The sequence below is a fragment of the Antechinus flavipes genome, chromosome 4, assembly GCF_016432865.1.
Source record: "Antechinus flavipes isolate AdamAnt ecotype Samford, QLD, Australia chromosome 4, AdamAnt_v2, whole genome shotgun sequence".
Taxonomy (NCBI): domain Eukaryota; kingdom Metazoa; phylum Chordata; class Mammalia; order Dasyuromorphia; family Dasyuridae; genus Antechinus; species Antechinus flavipes.
Window position 1 is genome coordinate 310,181,080 of NC_067401.1, and position 21,901 is coordinate 310,202,980.

At 36.1% G+C, this 21,901-nt stretch overlaps 1 protein-coding gene and 1 long non-coding RNA gene across 3 annotated transcripts in view; one reads left to right on the forward strand and one right to left on the reverse strand.

Annotated features, from left to right (window-relative positions):
• The window catches only part of SOGA3 (SOGA family member 3), a 76,569-nt gene extending 58,383 nt beyond the window's left edge, over positions 1–18,186 (reverse strand). The window contains exons 1-4 of one of the 2 annotated variants that reach the window (XM_051997714.1): positions 17,189–18,186; positions 12,690–13,975; positions 11,941–12,165; positions 10,495–10,653 (exon numbers count right to left, since the gene is read on the reverse strand). In XM_051997714.1, coding sequence (XP_051853674.1) covers positions 10,495–10,653; positions 11,941–12,165; positions 12,690–13,859 — 1,554 coding nt within the window. In that variant the 5' untranslated portion in view covers positions 13,860–13,975; positions 17,189–18,186. The remainder of the gene's footprint in view (positions 1–10,494; positions 10,654–11,940; positions 12,166–12,689; positions 13,976–17,188) is intronic. The other variant, XM_051997713.1, reaches the window with a different exon arrangement.
• Positions 13,982–18,189, forward strand: LOC127562194 (uncharacterized). Its single transcript, XR_007953630.1, has 2 exons — positions 13,982–14,081; positions 16,466–18,189. It is a non-coding gene; the product is annotated as an uncharacterized LOC127562194 (long non-coding RNA).
• The last annotated feature ends 3,712 nt before the right edge of the window (positions 18,190–21,901 follow it).

Below are 21,901 nucleotides of genomic sequence, written 5' to 3' on the forward strand. Positions count from 1 at the left end.
TCAGTGTTTTATCTACTGTATCATCTAATTGCCCTTGTTGTCTTCTTCAATAAAATAAAAACTCTGTTAATTTTAAGCCTTTTACCAACTGGCTTGAATCAAGTTTTCCAGCCTCACTGGATATCACTACCTCTCTTATCCTCTTCAGACTAGCAGAGTAGGTCTTTCTCCTACCTTCACATATCACATTCTCACTATCTTTGCACTGGTTGTCCCCTGTGCCCGGAAAATCAACATTTTTTCACCCCCACTTTATGGAATCCTCCTCTTCCTTTAAGGTGTACCTTAAATATAGTCTTCTAAGGAAAACGTCCTGATCCTCAATTGCTAGTACCCTCACAAACTACTTTATATTTAGCTACTTTGAATTTATTTATATTTATTTAGTATTTACTTAAATACACAATTAAGTGTATTTGCTTTGTATTGTCCAGTACCTCAGTGGGATGAAGGAACTTAGGATGTGTATTTATCTTGAGGAGAGATGGGGTGGGGTGATGGGGTAAATCCTCCAAATATTTAAAGGATTTTTACTGGAGTCAAGCTTATTCTTATTGCTCTAGAGAGCAGAATAGGGGCCTGACACAGAGTAGGTATTTAAAAATCCTTAATACTTGATTTATTGAATGAATGAAAGGAACCATAGTGAAATAGTGTTTATAATGGTAACTAGTAATGAACTTTACATTATTTTCCTTTCTGCTTTAATCCATTTAACAGAATGACTCCAAAAACACGATTATAGCTTTAATTAAACAGAAATTGATCTAAGAAAATTATGTTTACACAGTAACAACAGTTCTTCACAGTTATTTTAAAAATGACGAATTTTGACAGTCATGATAAATGACTGTTCAGTCATCACTCATTACATAAAATGATAACCTGGATGCCTTTTAACACCTAATGAATTTGTCCTGCCTTTCAAAGTTTATGCAACCCTGAATTAATCTAGCTCATGTGTGCCTTATTAGACTTAAAATCCTGACAGAAACTGCCAATTAAATGAGACAATGTGATAGAAACTGTTTTGTGCATGAGATATTTCAAATTCCTAAGGAGGTAAGAAAGGGATACTGAGAAAAAACAGCTAAATTTACAAGATCCTTTAATTCTTGATGAATAAAATCATATGACCTTAGAGTTGTAATGGACTTTAGAATTAATCTAGTCCAATCTCCTAGTCTCTGTCCAGTGACAGCTCATTTTTCAGGTGAGATAATGTATTCAAAGGACTTTAAAGTGACAAAGTACTACAACAAGATATATGAATTATTTTTTTAATCTAATTATTTTGCTCACAACAAGATGGAATCTGCCTTTCTCTAACTTCTTTTCCTTTATCTTGTTCTGTCTCTAGAACAACATGAATAAAACTACTTCTTCAGGAATAGCCCTTTAAATATCTGGAAATATTTACCACACTTCCTCTTCCCAATCCATTTCTTCTTCAAGATAAATATACAAAGTCAATTCCTTCAATTATTCCTCTTATGACAGGATATCTATATTCCTCAATATGCTTGTTGCTCATCTTCAGATGTGCTCTTACTAATGTTTTTCCTTCCTTCTTTCCTTCTTTCCTTCCTTCCTTCCTCCTTCCCTCTCTCTCCATTTTTCTTTTTTTCCTGAGGCAATCGGGGTTAAATGACTTGCCTAGGGTCAAAGAGCTAGGAAGTTTTAAGTGCCTGAGACCAGATAGTCACCTAGCTGCCCTTACTAATGTTTTTAAAATTTCTTTTAAAATATGGTGCCCAGAATTAAACATAATACTTGAGATTTGGTCTGGCATGTCAGAATATAAATGAGAACACTAGCACCCTTGCTCTGGACCTTGTACTTCTATTAACATGGCTTAAAATTATGATGCTTTTCACACTCATGTTACACTGTTGATCTATATTAAGTTTATGGTCAGATATGGTCCTCCCTCTACTTTATTCATGAAAACTGTTATCAAGATCTCTTGATGTATAAATGGATATTTAAAAAAAGAAAGATCTTATAATTTGCATTTATTCCACTGAAAGTTTTCTTGATGGTTTCAGTCTAAAATGTCAAGATGATTTTTGATCTTGTTTGCCATCATTACATCATTTCCTATTTTAAAGATGTTTTAAAATACAATCAATAATAAGTGAGTTAATATACAACTGATTAATGAATGATAGAGCATGAAGCAAAAATTTTATAAATGATTAGAATAAAAGAAACCATTTCATATCCTATAAAAATTGTTTAAAATAAAGATAAATTAGCACAAATCTTTACATTTTGGGAAAAAAATCAGACGGTATTTGCCCCAGTAATGTTTTTTTTTTTCCAAATTGAAATTTGAATAAATCATCAGAGCTTTAAGGAAAATGATCCTCATAAATGCAGTTTGCCTAAACAAGATAGAATCTTCCAAATTCACAAATCTCCTGCTAGCATAATGATGGCTGTCATTAATGAAGCTTTTTGAAAATTGTGTCTATGAAACTGTATCTCTGATGAGCAGGGAAGCAGTGCATTTATTGACATACCAACATATCATTTATTCATTATTCATTTGAATAAATCGTAAATTGAGTTTTCTAATTATTTTCACTATTATTCAAGACTCTTGGCCAATGAGATGGTATGAAATCTTACTTTGTCAAGCACAGAAAAACAACAGCAGCTAATTTCATTAAAATATTAACTACTGTGTTTAATTGACTATGATAATGAAAACAAACTACGTAAACAATTGATTTAGTCAGAAGATTAATAAGGCATAGTTGGAATTTTTTTTTTTGGTCATAAGGACTTTCTGCATTTAATCTCCATGAGAACAAATAATAGACCTTGTCCCTTTCTAAAGATAAGTAGGCAGGTAAAGAAAAGGGAAATTAAAGAGAGAAACTAAATGACAGGCCCAAATGTCATTCATCTTTTGAATAAAGAGGTTCCCCCCCCTCCAAGAATGAACAGTATGTCCATTTAAAATAGCAATAAGATGAAAGCAGTGATGAGTCATGTCATCTTATTTCCTCTAAAATATATATTCAAGTATAAAATCCTAGAAGAATAAAATAAAATTGCAATATGGGCAATATTTTCCATCATTTGTTAATGTGTTTGGGTAACCATTTTATACTTACTTTAAAAAATCATATAGATATTGTAAGCAAATAAACTAATTCAAGTACATGAAACAATCATTCTTTTTCTTTATCTTCTCCTTTTTTCTTATATTTTTCTTTCTTGCATTTTTCATTATAATCATTTATTGAGAAGAAATGTAGAAGTTATATCAGGTGTTGTAGTAGTAGAGGGGGCAGTTAGATAGTGCAGTGATAAAGTGGCTCAAAGTCCTGAGTTCAAATGTGGCCTCAGATACTTCCTAGATGTGTCTCATCTTGCCTCATCTATAAAATTAGCTGGAAAAAGAAATTGCAAGCCACTCCACTATTTTTGCCAAGAAAACTCAAATGGAATCATCAAAAATTGGAGATGACTGCAAACATCTGGACAACAACAACAATAATAGGAGAGGGACATAAGTAGGAAAGGAGCAGGAAGCTGGTATTGAAAAAAATATATATAAAAAAACAAAACTCAGAAGTTATAACCTTCAAATTTCTTGAGAGATACTCCTAAGAAAATAAAACTATTTTTTTATGTATGTCCAACAGGTCGGATAGAATTTCCATGGATGGTATTATTAGGCTCATTTTACAGGTAAGAAAACTGAGATTAATTGACTTTTCCTAGTCATACATCAGAGAGGGTTAGAATCCAGATTTTTCTGACTCTAAATCCAGTGTTTTATTCACTATATTGTAATCTACAGTATTAAAAAGTTATGGAGAGGTTGTAATCTTCTTCAGTTTAGAAAGCAAAATCATTGATTCATTAACGATAAAAATGAAATCTTAATTATCTAATGTTGAACAATGAAACTCTTTTACAGAACATTATAGAATTAGAAGAACTCTAGAAGACTCAAGAGCTCTGACTTTTTTCCAAGATTCCTTCTTCTTCAGAGAGCCCACATTCAGGAAGCTGGCCTAATTCTGCAATAGATGGTTTTAAAATGGGAATGATATAATCAAAGCAATGTTTAAGGCAAATTAATCTGGCCATCACATGGATGGCTTCAAAGATCAAAGTCTAGAGTCAAGCAAACTAATTTCTGCTAACTCAAATTGTGTGGAGTATTAAAGGTTTTGGAATGGGATTGTGTCATCAAGAATAGAGAGAAAAAGATACTTATGAAAGATATTTTGAAGAAATAATAACAACTAGCACATATATAGTGCTTTAAGATTTGCAAAATATTTTATAAATATTATCTTATTTCATCCTCATAATAACCTAGAAGGCAGATTTTATCATTGCCTCCATCCTACAAAGGAAAGAACCTGAGATAGATAGAAGTTAAGTGAATTTCTCAGAGTCACACAGTAAGTGACTGAGGCAAGATTTGAATTCAGGTATTAGTTATTGGCTAAAATCAATATGTTGTAGTATATGTATCAACCATGATTCTGTCATCCTAGAAAATCCCTATCCTAATGCATTAACTTAGGACTTAAATTTTGTTTCCTGAGGCTCAGACAAGTTAAGTGATTTGTATACAGTCACATAGTAAGTGACTAAGTTAAGAACTGAGTCAGAGTCTTCCTGAATCCAAGTCCAGAACTCTATACACTATGCTTCCTTTCTAAGTGTGGGTGACAAAAGCCAAAGAATTAAAGATGCTGAGGTGACTAAAAGATGAGTGATATGATTCATAAAGACAGAGAACTTTGCAGCTAGAAATTGTTTAAGAGTGTGAATGAATTTGGTTTTGGACATATTAAATTTAAGGTAACGTGTGTGTAACTGTTGGTGATATCAGATTGGGATCTGGATAGAAGGAGAAAGCAGGACTGATGATAAATACATTTAGAAGTCCTCAACATTCAAATATAGTAGTTCAAGTAAGAAGAATGAATGAGTTCTTGAGAGCACAGAGAGAGAAAGATAAAAGGCTTTAAGGATTAGATAAATCTTGTAGAATATTCACAAAGGCAATATTGCTAGCTTCTAAATAAGTCATACATAATTTAATAAAAATCTAAGAAAATATTTAAAGTTATATATGAAAACATTTAAAGTTAATTATATAAACTTTATTCTTTGTAGCAATTTTACTACTTCTATTTTTTTTCATTATATTTTTTCAAGAAAATATTGATAGGTATTCTGGAATTGTTGGGGAAAGTACCATTTTGGAAAGAAATTTAGAATGAAGCCCAGAAAGTTTCCAAATTATATATACCATTTGATTCAGCCATTCTACTACTACTACTAGGCCTACCCACCCCCCCAAAAAAAATCAAAGAAAAAGGATCTACAGGTACAAAAATCATTATAGAAGTTATTTTTCTTGTAGCCAAAACAGGAAATGTACTCAATGACAATCACTAAACAAATTGTGTTATATGAGTATAATGGAATAATATTGTACCATAATAAGTGACAAAAATAGGTAATTTTAGAGGAAATTAGGAAGACCTTTGTGTATTGATGCAGAATGAAGTAAGAAAAATTAAGAGAATAATTTATACAGTGACAGTTATCTATATACACAAATAATTATATGTGATTTATGTAATAACATTACACAGAAAAAGTTTTGAAAGATTTTGTAACGAATCAGTGCAATGACAAACTATGAGTCCAAAAGAATGAAGATAAAGTACATCATTCACGTCTTGACAGATGACAAACTTAAAATGCAGAAAGTAACATACATTTTTGAACGTGATTAATGAGGAAATTTGTTTGCAGCTAGAAATTGTTTAAGGGTGTGGATGAATTTGGTTTTGGACATGTTAAATTTAAGGTGACATAACTTTAAGGTATATTGGTGATAACAGATTGGGATCTGTATATATATATATATTTACATACAATATATATACATGTTTCTTTTTAAAAATTGCTAAATAGAGTGGTTAATGGGAAGGGCAGATTAATGTTAAAAATACTTATTATCTGAAAAACAAAGGAAAAAAAATCGATGAATTCTAATACCAGTTTCTTTTCTTTAAGATACCATAGAAATCTATGTTTACAATTGAAATTTTTAAAAAATGAAAATACTAAGAAAAGAAAGTCCTACCATCCTTTGAAAAAGCAAAACAATTTCAAAGAAACACAAGCTCATAGGCAGTGTTTTCTCCAACCTACTTCTGCAATAGATGGTTTTAAAATGGGAATGATTTAATCAAAGCAATGTTTAAGACAAATTAATCTGGCCATCATATGGATGGATTGAAATGTCAAAGTCTAGAGTCAAGCAGATTAATTTCTGCTAACTCAAATTGTGTGGAGTATTAAAGGTTTTGGTAAAATCAGGTAAATTTAGGAAATGATGCAGCATAGAATCTAATAAAGAGTGAAACAGTTGACCTGTTATCAGACTACATATAACCTAGTCCTTCTTCAAATCTCAGAAAAAAAATATTTTTTTTAAAAGCAAATTCCAATAGAAAGTTGTTTGTTGTTTTTTCCTCTGAAGAACCTGTAGAAATGCAAAAAGTTGTCTTAAGATGGATGCTATTATATGATGCCAGAATGGTTAAGAGCCCTCTAGAGCAAGAAATGGGAAAAGCTAAGAAAATAATACTCACAAGATAGAAAATGTGGAGTTTGAAAAGAAAATAATTCTTTTGGAGAGAGAGTAGTGATGGGGAGGGGGGTTAGAGAGATACAGACAGATGGAAGAAGGGAGGAAGGGAAGGAAGGGAAGAGAAGAGAGAAATGAAACTGAAACCCCCTAATTTAAATAAAATGGCATACACAAATACTTTATATTAGCAATTAAAAAGGCAGTTGCTTTGGCTCTGTTGCTATCTTGTCAGTAACCGAAATCTCCTTAAGCATGATAACTGAATGACTATGACACAAATATTTTCTATGCTATTAGTAGAAATAATTTGTATCTGGAGTTCACAGGTGCCAAAGTGCACTAAGAGGTCCCACGGGCTTTCATTTGGCTGTGAACATTGGCTAGCTATCTTCCATACTGTTGCGTTGAAAGAAAAAAAACAACTGAATTATTATAGAACAACTTGCTGTCTTATAGACACTTCCCACCCTCCTCATTTCCCTTGCTTCCATTTCCCAAGGCAAGAGACAGGCAGAAATGTGTGAGGTATTACCTGCAAGATGAGAGCAACTGGTCAATGTCCTTAAAGCCAGTTAAACCCTAAACACCACAGCTTCCAGTATCTAGCAGATGGTTCATTGGTCTCTCTAGTGTTGTGCAACATCTGCATATCAATTAAAGCCAGAGATTGACTTTTCTTCGTTCTATTGTAGTTTATATTTCATGATGGTATGAAATTAGTTTCTTCTATCACATAATGGAATATTAGAATTAATTCCTCTTTCCTGAATTAGTGGTTTATCTCAAAGGTTAAAATTCACCACAGACTTGCACATGATACTGTTTAACAACCAAAGAAGCAGATGGCTAACTGTCGTTATCAAAAGCCAAACAGGTATAAATTTAGGCTTAGAATTCATAGTATTTACACATCCCAAGGCTCTTTCCAATCTAATTCCCTCCTATCCAACTCCAAGTGTGTACATATATATACATATATAGCTTACACTTATGTAAGACTTTAAATTTTGCAAAGTATACAGTGAGAAAGTTAATATAAGTTTTATTACTCTGAAACTCAGAAAACTTAATTGGTCATATAGCTAGTCAAGATTTAAGCTTTCATAATCTGACTCCAAGATCAGTGAACTTTCTACTATATTATTGCCTTTCTTTTTTCTTTTTTAAAATATTGTTCCCTTTCTTAGCTTGCCTCAGGTCTTCTAAACTATGTCTCACCCTCATCCACTTTCTAGTTCCTTCCATTAGTGCCTTAAAAGTGCACTCTGTTTTTCTGTGTACAAAGTAAAGTAACCCTCTCTACTAATTGTTGTTGGTTTTCTTAAATTTGACTAATTAATGACTAGGTGATGGATCACTACTATATCTTCATAAAACTATGGCTGATTCCAATACATATCTAGTCTCCATTGTTTCCACCACTGTTATTAATATTATTATAATGTTTAAAGCAGAAGGGTTTGGAATAAATCTTACCAAGACATAAAAAACACACCTTCCCAATGTTGCATTTAGAAAAATTCAAATCCCCTTTTCCCCGCTCTTCCTTCCTCTCTCTCTCTCCTTCTTATAAAATTGAAGCATCCATTATTTTACCTTATGGACACTAAGAATTACTGCCAGTTTCTGGTCACTCTCTCCCCACTCTCAAGAGAAAAATAAAAAACACAAAAAAAGAAAAATTATTGCTCCTAAATTTCTTTAATTTCCATTTGAATTCTTATTTCAATGACACCATAAGGTATATGTAAAATTACTAGCTTTTTTTCCGTTTTTGGAGCAGTAAGCATTTGCATTCTTCTGTTTTTATTCCTGTGTTTGGCAGATTATAGATGGAATGCTGAAAATGTAGTCTGAAAAGGAAATAGGATCATCAGGTTGCTTTTGCTGCACTGGTTTTTTAAATGGCTTCCTATTTTGATTTTTCTTGGAAATCAAATCACATAAGTAGATAATCAATACTATATTGTATGACCCATACTTAAATTTCATAGTACCGTTGGGATCCAAATTGGTTTTTGTCTGTATTGCTATTTCTCATTTCTTTCTTCGTAAACAGTATATGCCATGCATTATAAATTTCCTTGTGTTTATTAAAATTGGGTTTTGAATATTTGAGTATCACAGAAATAACGATTATCTTTTGTGTTCTGGTTAAACATTGCAAAGTTATTACAGAAATAAATTTTAAGGAAAAAAGCAAAAGCAAAAAAAAAAGGACCTTAACAAGCAGAAACTTCAATCACACCTCTTTTCTTTCTACTGTCCCCAAAATTATGTGCTACAAAGATTTTCAAAATATTTTGAAAACATCTTCATTCCCACTATCAGGCACTGCAGTGGTAGACTGTTGGCAAAGTGATCACCATTAGAGATATGAAGCACATGATCATCCTTAGAGACATGAAGTAGTAAAATAATTGGTCTTAGTTACAATGTACAAACCAGTAAGAAGTAAGGAAAAGAATCTAAGTCTTTTGGATCCAGTGGTCTCCATTAGTATTCGCTAGAGAATTTCATACATTCAAGTACTTGAAATCACAAGATCATCTGCCAATTATGAAGGCAGTCAGCATAGACTGAACTATGCATTCTTAGGCAATTTTCAAAGTAAAATGGCATTGTACATCAAATAATAAGGTAATTAAGACAGTAAGATCTTGTCAAACATTTTTCTAGATCCAGATACCCCATTCTTGACCTCAAGAGATTAAATTTTCCCATTCCCCACTGTAAAAACATTCATTCACTTATCCATCTATCCTTCTTGACACATTTATGTTTTTAAAGTAGTTAGTGAAATTTCTTTTATTAAAATTCTTTCCCAGATAACAATGGTAAAGTTGTTCTTTAATGGTTGATATACTAACCTAATTTACAGAATAAATACTAAAATTTTCTTGATTAATTCTTGGTATAGACTATATCAACCAATCAATAATCTTTTATTCATGAAAATTCTATGAATGCAATAATTTTTACTTTCAAGATTTGAACCATTCTAACATATTTTATTATCATTTCCAGCACCTACCACAGTGCTTACTTAAGCATTTAAAAAATATTCGTTGAATGATCAAATAAATGATCCCCAGCAAAATCTGGAAAGAGAGCTAGACTTGGAGATAGGAGTAGATTCAAATACTACCTCAAATACTGTATAGTTGTGGACAAGTCCCTAAAACTCTTAGAACCTCTGTGTATTCATCTGTAAAATGGGATTATAATACTTACGATTATGAACATATAATGCTTTAAGGTTAGAAAAACTTCACAAACTTTAATTTAATTATTGTATCTTGTACTACCTATCTCATAGAGTTGTTGAGGAAAGCTGTAAAGAACCCCCCAAAATGTTAATTGTGATCATTATTACTTTTACTCTTCTGTCTAGGTCAGGCAAATATTTGATAATAATAATCATAACTAACACATACAGCACATGCTTACTATGTGCTAAGAACTGTGCTAAGTACTTTACAATTATTTTCTTATTTGATCCCTCATACCAGTCCTGGGAGATAAGTGCTATTATTATACAGATGAAGAGACTGAGGCAAACAGAGGTTAAGTGACTTGCCCAGGATCTTACCCAGTTAGAAAGTATCTGAGGTCATTTTAGTATTCAGATCTTCCTGACTCCAGGCCCAGGAATCTATCTCTCCATTGAAATGCCTAGACAGTGTGACCTGTTTGCCAGTCATTGCATAAATGACAGAATTCCACATAAACAAGTACCTCTTAATTACATGTTTCATGGAGAGAATGATACTCAACAAGTCATCCCAAATTAAATTAGTTTTTTTAAAGAGCTTAAAAAACACACTATAAAATAATGCAACACTGACCTCTTTCATTTTTTCCAATTCATTCTGTAAAGCCTGTTTTGCAATCTCAACTTCTATAAGCTGTTGCCTCAATTTCTCATTTTCATCTTCTGTTGTGGTACGTTTTTCTTCTACATTTTCCAATTCATGGTGAAGTCTCACTGAAACATCCTTCGCAACCTAAATTAAATTATATTTTCAAAATCACTAGATGTGATTATATTTTGATTAGGGGGGATAGTTTTCAATAAATAGAAAAAATGTTTTTTGTAATACTTTATTTTAGTTTTCAGCACTAAATCTGTATGATAAAGGCCTTTCTTTATATTTTCTAGGGGAACAAATGCAAACATTCTTAGCAGGTTTTAATTATATTATCCTTGGAAATTTGGCTTTGATTTTAGTAGTAGGGCTGAACCTAGTGAATACTGGAATTCAATGAAAAAAGAAGTCTCTTGGATTTCCTTGAAAATAAGAATAAATCAAATAAAAAATCCAAGCCCTGTGTTCTCCTGTCATAGGAGACATGTCACAGAAATGTGTCTGTGTCATAGAAATCAATCTTATATGTGATTACTGATAATGACAACAGATTTTTGTGGTTGAATTTTCAACTCAGATTCCAAAAGGAGGGTGGGAGGGGAAACAAAACTACTATTGCTGATAACACCTGTTTGATAATTTTCAATTTTTCAATGATGAGATTTTCTCCCATGGTGGAGGTTTTGAAAATCAGCTTATTTCAGTTTAAGTGCAAAATTCACCGATGATTTCATTTTCTCCACTTCTTGAGTTCTTCAGAAAGCAGCAAATGGGCTGAATTTAGTTTTGAAAGAGAGTGTAAGGAGTGGTAAAAGGGAAATATGAGGAAGGGAGGAGTTTGGATTATAACTGAATTTTAGAAGTTGGGAGGAACATTAGAAATCATCTAGTCCAGTTTTCATATTTTTCAGATGAAGAAATTGTGGGCAAGAGATTTTTGCTTCAGGTCACTAAAGTACAGAAAGATTGCTCCTGTATACAGACCCTATTCTTAGTTTCAGTATTTCTCCCTTTTCTGTGTCTTTCATTATGGCCTCCCACTGAAGAGATTCTCATTCTCTTAATCCTGGGAATCCAATATTCCAATAAAGTTCAGATGTGAACAACTCAAAGAGACCAAATTTTCAGTAAATCTTGCTATCACCACTTCTTTGCCAATCTCTAAGGAATAAAAAGGTACCTCTTCCCCCTGAATACATCTGTTTTCATCTTGAGGATATATATAAAGAATTCTATCCGGCAAGAAACCCCATATCTGTAGCTAATTCTTTATTTCTTTTTTGGGGCCTGGTTATCTTGCTGCATACTCCACCCAACCTCTAACCCTCTGCAGAGCCCTGCCCACCCACCTCAACTTCCTCTAAATGCCCCACCCACTAGGCTCTCCAAAGATTCCAGGATACTCTACTCCTATTCTGCACAAACCTTAAGATCTTGCTCCATACTTCTTAGTAGCTCCCCATCAATTTCCCCCGTCTGCGCATAGCGGAGTCTCTTGCGTTCTGCTTTGCGGAGGCGGTACTGCAGAATTCGGCAGTTTTTGTTGGCTCTTTCCAACTCGTGGCGCATTTCCTGCAGCTGACAGGCATCCTCCTCAAAGAAACTGTCCCTCATCTCATCCATTTCGGTCCTTAGTTCATCAATTTCATTCTGAGGAGAGGAAAGGAAGGAAGGGGAAGTAGAAAATGGGGAAAGCAGTAAGAAACCGAGTCTACATTAACACCCCCTTAAAAAAAAGCCCCACCCTACAACAATTCATCCCCAATAAAGAGTAGTGAGAAAGGAATATCAGGGAAAGGGGAGAAAGTCGTAAATTAAGCCCTCCCTGGTTTTCTTTCTCCCTCGGGCTTTCTTTTCCAGAAAATGTGGGACAAATTATGATCACGAAAGAATTAAAGGCCCAGAAGTGGGTTTTCAATAAAATCGAATATTATCGAATCCATACTCTATCATTTTCTTCAAAAACAAACACTTAGGAACTAGGAAAATGAATAATAGTCAATAAAGGGAGGAACTGGCCTTTACGTTTGGGGTTTGCTTAACCTTTTCCTCCTTGGATTTCCTTCCTTTCAGTCCAGAGTGCATAACAGGTTAGAAGCATCTCACCCTTAACTCGACACACCCTATTTCTTTCAGGCCCACACCCTTCCTCTCCCATTTTTCCACACCCTCACCTTGAGGGTTTCGTTCTCCTCTCGCAGCTTCTCCATTTCTTCTTGCATCTCTTCTTGTTCCTGTAACTGCTGCTGTTGCTGCGGTGGTAAGGGCGGAGCAGTCGCTTGCATCCCCCCGCTGCTTGGACTGCCCCCTGCCCCCTGCTGTAGGCCCTCTGCTGCAGCCGCCATTGGGGAGGGGGAAGGGGAGGAAAGAGGCTCCGAGGCGGCTGTGGCGACTGGAGAACTGCTATTGCTACTGCTGCTGCTCTTGGTTTGCATTTGAGCTGCTGCTGCCGCTGCTGCCGCCGCCCGCTCCTTCTTAAGATGAAACTGGATGAGCTCAGACTGCAGACATCCCTCTTTCCAGTAGCCACCACCGCCCCCAGCAACGACACTCCCAGGGTTTCTACTGGTGGGGACCGGGGTTTTGCCAGTAGAGGAGGAGGAAGACGGTGAAGAAGAGGCCACCTCGCCTCCGCCGCTGCCACCTCTCTGTGGCGTGCGCCCGGCTTTACCTCGCCAGCCCCTGGGCGGCGGCGGCGGTTGCAGAGCGCCCCCCTCCCTTTCCCCGGAGCCTCCTCCTGCTCCTGCTCCTCCTCCTCCTCCTCCACTTCCCCCTCCTCCTCCCCCTCCTCCTAGCTGAATCTTCTCCGACGGTTTGGGGGTCGCGGTTTCCCCATCCCGAGGAGGCTCCTCAGTGGGCAAAAGTCTCCTGTTCCCCACCGTGGTTGGGGTACCGGCTGGAGATGCTTCAGCACCACCTCCAGATTGGACAGCTCCCAGCGGGGCGCCTTTGAGCGTAGCAGGCGGCTGCTGCTTTTCCCCGGCCCCTCCCCCTCCTTCTCCTCCTCCTCCTCCGCTGCTGCTGCCTCCACCGCCTCCCCGGATGCCAGCAGGAGTCACTAGGCGACTGCTATTGGATTTTGATCCCTGCTGTTGCTGCTGCTGCTGAAGCTGCTGCTGCCTGGCAGAGTTGAGTTTGGTGCCCGTTCCTACAGGGGATCTGGCGGCAGTGGCAGTCTGTCGGACTGTACTGTCCCTGAGTCTGGCCGGTGACTGAGCCCTCTGCTGTTTTCTGCTACTGCCCTCAGGATGCAGGCGAGGCTCCGCGGTGGCGGCAGCGGCAGCAGCTGCAGCTGCAGCAGCAGAGGCAGCTGGGGAAGCGCCCCCGACAGGTAGCTGATTCATGGCGGGCGCTGGATGGTTTATCTAGATTCACATTCCCCAAAGGGATTAAACGACTTTCATCATTCGATGATCCTCCTTCTCAATCTTCGCCATCGCCGACTGCCTTATCTTTAAATCTGAGAGACAAATAGGAGACAAACAAGCTTGCCTTGATTGTTACAGGGCAAAAGGGTATTCTCCCTCTGGAGAGATCGCTGGATGAAGAATGATGATGCTTGGGAGGTACTTAATACAAACGTATTTTTGTCCTAATGGAGGAAAACGCCAAGTTTCTACTTCCCATAATAATTTTGGGAGATGATGTGCTACCATTATTATCCTCCATAGCAATATTGAGACACAGAAACCTTTTAGGTAGGGTTCTATTTTTGATGCTGTGTTGCATTCGATATAATCAGATATATAATGTGGACAATCGAATGTGATTATGTAGTGAGGGACTTGAGCATGAAGGAGTAAGAGGCGAAAAGTGAGAAATAATGGGAGGAAGGGAGCAGGTGAAAAGGGAGCATAAAAAGCTCAGAAGAAGAGGAATGGGGAAAGGAAAGAAAGAAAAAGGAAGAAAAGTATTACAACAATGATTATAGATGGGCAAAACAATTCTAAATCTCTATGTTCTGGTTGGTATAAGAACATCCATATTACATGTGACTTTAAAGCATAGTGTTTCAACAGTTTCATTTGAAAAGGAAGAAAACAGCTTGGTGCAGCAGGAAAAAAAAAAGGCAGTAAGTTGGGCATTCACATTTTGGTTCTAGTTCAGTTTCTGCCAATCATAGGCTTCATAACCTTGAGCAAGATCCTTAGCTTCTGTTCTTCTTGGTTTTCTCAATGATAAAATGAAGGAGCTGAACTAAATAATATGCTAAGTCGCAGGATTTATAACTGGAAGGATCCTCAGAGCCATCAACTTCAACCCTCCCATTTTATAGATGAGGAAACCAAGACTCAAAGTTTGAATGATTTGTCCATAATTACACAGATAGAAAGGGAAAGATTCTGAGTTTGAATTTAGTTTTGCTAACTCCAAACTCAGAAGTCTTTGTAATCTACTCTGCTGCCTATAGTTTAGTTTAAAAAGCAAAACAACCCAAAAAAACAAAACTTCTTACAGCATGAAATAACATAGCTTTTCAAAATACTAAGGAATTGTTTTTTGAGGAATCTGTCTTAAAATGCAACCTAACACTGGTCTTTACAGAGTAAACTTTTTTTCAACTTTGTAGAATCTCTAAACTTATATTAGACTAGGATAGGATCAATTCTATACTACAATAATATATAATAGCAATGTCTTACATTCATATAGCATTTTAAGAGGCAGCATACAATAGTATACAATGGTTAGAGTTCTGGATTTAAAGTCAGGAAGACTTGGGTTTATATTTTACCTCTTTCCTTTCCTAGGTATGACCAGGAACAAATTACTTAACCTCTCTGAGCTTCAGAATATAAATGATAGATAGGCTATGGTTCTTAATCCACCAGCGAAATCCAAGATTTAAAAACAAAAACAAAAACAAAAAACATTCCTTACCACAAAGAAACTGAAGCACAAAAAAGCTAAATTACTTCAATTAAAACGAAACTCCTAAACAAATTCAGAAAATTTCTGTATCTTACAAAACCAACTCTCTATCTTCTAGAAAATAAACCCAGGAAAACTTTTCTTTAATTCATTATTATCTTCTGTAATCATAATGGGGAATGTTAGCTCCTTTTGAATGAAGGGACTTTTTTCACTGGGACCATGGACCTATCTCTTTTCCCTGTGAGAAATGATATATAACCCTTTGAAATAAGATGTATTGCCAGTCATAGTAACCATTCTACATCTTATTGGTCTATTGACTCTGTATTTGCATTCATAATTTTATCAGCCTATAAGATTGATATTTGGACATACTTGAAATATTTAACATTTTGCATATAAATGAATGTAGATATATATTTAAAGTATCAAATCCCAAACTTCTTTTCCCTTCAGTTTTTTTTTTTATGTGTCCTGTTGAAAATTGATATAAATTTTCTAGGGTTTTTCAAACAAAGGATTATATTTTCAAGACATTCATTAATCCAAACTACCTGTATCTTAGAAGAGAATGATTTAGAGAAGCAGTCCTGACTCGTTTTGGCAAGGTCAGAGACCATTTTATGTCCTTTGTGAAAATTAGATTATAGAATAGTCTCCGTTGAAAAAGGCCAAGTAGCAATAATGGGATTACCAGCAATCTTGATATTCCTCCACCCTCACCCACCAAGGGAAGCTCCTAAAAATGATTGCAGGAAAAGTGCATGACTTGGCAGAAAGTTCCCAAGTATTAATTGTTTCTAGAACTCTAGTTTCTGACTACTCTGGGGACTGCATAGAATTCATATATTATTCCCTCTAGTATTCCACATATCGTTTCATATATTAATCTTCCTCTAGTATTTTAAATATCATTTTTCCTCTGCCAATATTCAATAGGCATTGAATTGAATTCGTATTGCACTTAGAATTAGCGGATACCCACCCCCATAAAAATGGAGAACAAAGAAAACCTTAAAGAAAGTTGTTTCAACTTGCTTTCTTCCTCTTCTCCCCGAATTCTATTTATTCACAGCATATCTGCAAGTCCTCCTGGAATTTCACTGCATCAAAATCTTTGGAAGGGGCCAAACAGATCTAAGTTGAATTACAATACCAGTGGACACTAAGGAGTCGATACTATGTTTGGCTCTAACTGGCAGGGACCACCTGCAATCCAGTGCACAATTGGCAGGTCACCATTAGACTGCAGTCTGTCCTACTGCTTCCTGCCCAGAAACAATGTCCTAGTCCGCTTTAAGTCAGCAACACGCTCCGGCGATCAGTTATCACGTGGTTGTCAGAAAGTGACAGAACGTAGCCGCTCTAGCTTTTCTTATTGAAATTTCCGTTCAAGAAACCAAGAGAGCCAAGGAAAAACAGAATCACTAACAGCTACAGCAACAATAACAAACGCCCTCAATCCCTCCCAAAAGCACAGGTTTCACCGTCCGCTAGGCTGCCTCATCAGGAATTCAGAATTTCGTTTTAGAAGTGCTTCTCTCACACAATTGATCCAACCAGTTTGGAGAGGATACTAGTCTCCAGCGGGTTTTTTTTTTTTTTTTTTAATCTTTTGGGAACAGTAGGGGAAGGTTTGTAGTGGACCCGTTCTTTAAAAGTGGAGAAAAGTTCCAGTTTCGCGGCATAACTACCTTCCCATGGCCCCTTCCCCATCCGAGCCTCAGAACAATGGCGTTAATGTTAGGCAGCGTGGGTGGTGGCAGCAAACGAGAGTGAGCAAGCATTCATTACTCACCCAGGATGCCAGCTGCCCGGCTGCTGTTACTAAGACACGTCCACGCGAGGTACCAAGCGGGGCCAGGCTATCCTCAGGAAGTGCAGTAGAATTCAGGAGCTGACCTCACCGGGACTGACTGAAGAGGGAATCACAGACTGAAGAGATAAAGAAGAAAGGAGCAAGCAAAGCAAAGAAGGAGGAAAAAAAAAAAAAACCGCTTCAGCTAGGCACCGCGTCTAAAGAAGCCACGCCCAAAGCTGGACCAGCAAGATCCACTCCCAGCGCCCAGTCCTCATCTACTTGCACGTGGCCAGAGATAACAAAGCCAATAGAAAAAAAAGAGGGCTTTGCTCATCGCTCTCGATGTGGATGGAGGCAAGATTTTCTCTTTGGTTTAGCCCGCCCCAGGAGGCTCGATCTTCTGGATCAATTATTTATTTGCACTTTCATAGGAAGGCTGACTTGAACTGCTAGTAGAGCTGTGACGTCTCCTGATGCGGCGACACAGTGCTTGCTAGCAGCAGGGGGTGAGGGGTGGGGGGAGTTTTCTTTGTTTGCTCACTTTAATTTCCATCCGAGCTTTTTACACTGTGTTCTCCTCTAACCGGACAATTTCCCCAAGGCGATAATGGTTAGCCTTATCCTACTGTCCCACAGACCAAGGATTTCTACGAAGTCACTTAGAAGTAAGGAATGAAAAAAATCAAGAATATATCCATAAAGGAAATCATTTCCCGTTGGGTGTGCCCTTTTACATTTCTTTGTCTCCTCGTTTCTTAAATGCCCCCCGTATCCCCCCCCCCCCTAACTCCCCGCCTCTGCCCCACCCTTCTCTTCTGACGCTAGGGACAGCAGCTTAGAAAGGCATCTTTTTCAAGATCTATAGCTTGATTTTAATATTGGAAAGAAGGATAAAAAAAAATTACACATCAAGCTAAGAAAAAAAGGGGGGGGTTAAGACAGCACAGGACCTTTTCTTTGAGTATTGATAAAAATAAATGTAGTTACAAAACAATTTATACAGCGAATGTTTTCTTTTTCTTACTTTTTGGCAAGAAATGCTTATTATAACTGTTTCTGGTCAAGGAAAAATCTTATCATGAGTCGGAAAGACTCAAAATTGAACAGATTACCTCCCTGAAATTTTAATTCTCCTCCAATCCATAATACACATTTGATAGTAAAATTCTGTAAGCTTAGTAATACTTCCTGGAATAGTGACTAGAGTGCTGCTGGGCTATGACTCAGAAAAATGGATAGAGCACTGGGCTTTGAGTCAGGAAAACCTGAGCTTGAATTCTGACTTGTTAGTTGTGTGACCCAAGAAAGTCTTCTTCAACCCTTCATTTGTGAAATAGTGATAATCGAATTTACTTCACAGGGTTATTAAAAAAAGATCAAATGATATAACTTCTGTAAAGTGACTTTAAAGCCTTAAAGATTATAGAAATATTAATTATTACCCTTTATTACACCTGCTACTGTTGCTGCTACTGAGGAAATTCCACCTTAGGGACTATCTCTCCAATTTGGGTGAGTCTTTATATCTCTCTATGTCTCAGTTTCCTCTAAATGCCTTACAAGGTCGTTGACAGAAGAGGACTTTGTAAAATATAAAGTTTTTTTTTGTTGTTTTTTTACAGCATAAAGGTGGATTCCCTTTATAGAAGGTGGAAAATACATAGTACTTGAAATTGTCATCTTGAGATCCAGTTCAATTTCTTCCTACTGCTTTTATCTAGGGCACCCTTTCCTTATCTTCATATAGTTTACTAAACTAAGATTTTTGAATATAGAGTCTATTTTATTCCTTATACTGTATTTCTAGCACAATAGCTATCTATTAAGTGCTTAATAAGCATCTTTTGGATTTATTTGATGTTGAATGTTAAAAACAAGCAATAATGGAAGAGTTTTACTATAATTGAAACTCATTGGCAAATTCTTGCAAAGAGTTCAGGTAATATCTAGAAAATAACAATAACAACAAAGGGTGATTAGATGCCAGATTATCGAGGGAATATTTCAAGCAGCATTTGATACAAAAAAAAATCATCGTAATCATCTATGACTTGTGATGTCATTGTGATCTCTTTTATTGACAAAGATACTGGAGTGGTGTACTATTTTCTGCTCTAGCCTATTTGACAGATGAGGAAACTGAGGTCAAAATAGTTAAGTGACTTGTTTGGGATCACAAAGCAAGTAAGTGTTTGGAGCTGGCTTTGAGCCCAGGTCTTTCTGATTTCAGACAAGATGCTTTTATCTACTGTACCACCTCGATAACCTTTTGATAATCATATTTCTTTATGATAATTTTTATAATCATAAGCATTTTATTTTGTGCATTTAAAAACATTATTTTGAACATAGATTCATTGTTCTTTTTCTTTTCTAGATTTCACTAGACAGCCAAAGGGAATCATGAAACAAAAAAGGTTAAGAACTGCTCTAGGTGGTTCCACTCTATGTTCCACTTCCATGGCAATATATATTTCTCTTAATGTAATGCCATTAATTTCAGTAGCATTAAATTCAGTAGCATTAAGATCAGCAGATCTTAAAAAAATTCATTTATTGACCAAAAATTTATATAATTAAATTTAGCAGTTAATGTCACTAACTTCTTCACTTTGAAATTTGTTATGACTATGTTTTCTGCATACTAGTAGGTTGCCAGGCCTTGCCCAATTACCTGCACAAAATCTTTTTTATGCATTCCCTTCTCTCTAATCAAACAATGACCACTCTAGATCCAGTTCTCATTACCTCCCCTTGGACTTTTAATATAGTTTGCTAATTAGTCTCCTTACATTGTCTATCTCTTCTTGAATTTGGCCTTGTCAGATCTGACAAAGTGAACTTCCTTAAGTGAAGTTCTTATTATATCCCTCTTGTACCAAAGTACTCAGTATACTTCAGTGGCTTCTTATTGTCTTCAAGATAAAATGTAAATTTTTGTCTTTTTAAAGTCTTTTACAATTCTACCCCACTTAATTTTCCAGAATTATTATATACGCCTTCTTTTCCCACACTCTTTAAAACAGGCAGCTTTCCTACCATCCCTCATTCATAACATTCTATCTTATATCAATGTGCCTTTGCACTGGTTATTCCCCATGTCTGGAATACTCTCCCTTTACACCATTACCTTGTAAATTTTCTTATTATTATAATTGTTATTTTTTTGTAAAGCACCACAGCTCAGACATCAAATAGTACATGAAGCTTTTCCTCTCTCCAAAAATGTCTTGAATGCAGTTTGTATTTATTCTGTATATAAGTATATATCTACATCTTGGCCCAGCGATAGAATAGAAGCTCCTTGAAGGCAGGCATTGTTTCATTTTTTGTCTTTGTATCCCCCCGGTTAATTTAGCACAATGCCTAGCATGTAGGCACTTAAATACTTTAATGATTAAGGGAGTAAACCTCAAAGGAGAAGAGGTTGCTATGATTCTCACAGAAGGAAAAAGAAAAGCAAGAAAAAGCAAGGAATATATTGATTTCCTCAATAGCATTATTGATATTTTTCTCTCTCTATTTTATTTTTTTACTGCTTCAAATCTAAAATCTTTCTCTGATCTTTTAAATTCCTTTAGAATCTTAGCTCCTTCTGCCATCCAGCTTTAGTTCCTTCCTATTTTTCTAACTCCCCTCCAGTCAGGTTTATCTTGCCACTGTCTCCATGTACATATCATGCTCATTCTCAGCTCTGTAGTTTAGTTCAGCTTATTTCCTCTCCTGAAATATCTTTTGCCATCCCCTTTAAAACCCACCAATCCTTAAAGGCCAGATCAATTTTTTTTATGCTCTTTGATAAATGTTCCAGCCCATCCCACCTCCTTTCTTTTCTGAACTTTTACTGTATTGTCTAATTCCAAAATTATTTTCAGAGTATTATTTTTGTCTCCTCCAAGTAGATTGTTAGTGCCTAGGATTGTGTTTCTTTTATGATGGCTACTCAGTCAGCATTAGTTCCTTGTTTGATTGATTACAATAGGTCCCAACTAAACAGAGATGTGAAAGAAAAAAGTCTGCTTTTATATCCTCCTACTACTTTTAGAGTGCAGCAAGCTTGGAGGTGTGTCATTGTCTTCATTTCTATTGTTCTAAATGGACATTCGCAACCCACACCTGCCTCTTGCTATGCTTTAGATGGTGACAAATGAATCATAGTCTCCTTGAGCTGGAAGTAGCATGATTCATCTTTTTATCACTAGGCAGAATTGTAGTCATACAATAATAAATTGTTGCTTATTTAATTCTTAAAGTTTTCCTATAAATTATCTTGCTAATCAAAGACATTCCACAATATCCCTGGTAGTGGGTAAAGGCAGGGGGAACTACAAAAGATTTAAGGCTCTTGATTCTTATGCTGTGGATTTTCAGAAATAGCTCTCTGGGTGTGACATCTAAACTTCTTGTTACAGGTTATTTTTGCTCTGGGTATGACATCTGCTCTTGTCTAGTACCCTCTCTATTTTTTTTTTTTTTGTACTTTCCTCCAGTCTTGAACCCTTCATGCTGGAGACTTCCATTCTCTAGTGCAACCTCTTTGATTGGTTTCTTCCTATCCATGACACCAAAGATGGTGAACTAATGAAGTACACTAGCTAAAAACTTTCTTTTTCTCATCTCTTTAAAACTCTGACTCTTGTCCTTAGGGTTGGTTGAGTGGTTTTATTTTGTGGCATGAGATCCACTGAATGAGGAGGAGTGACAAGAGCT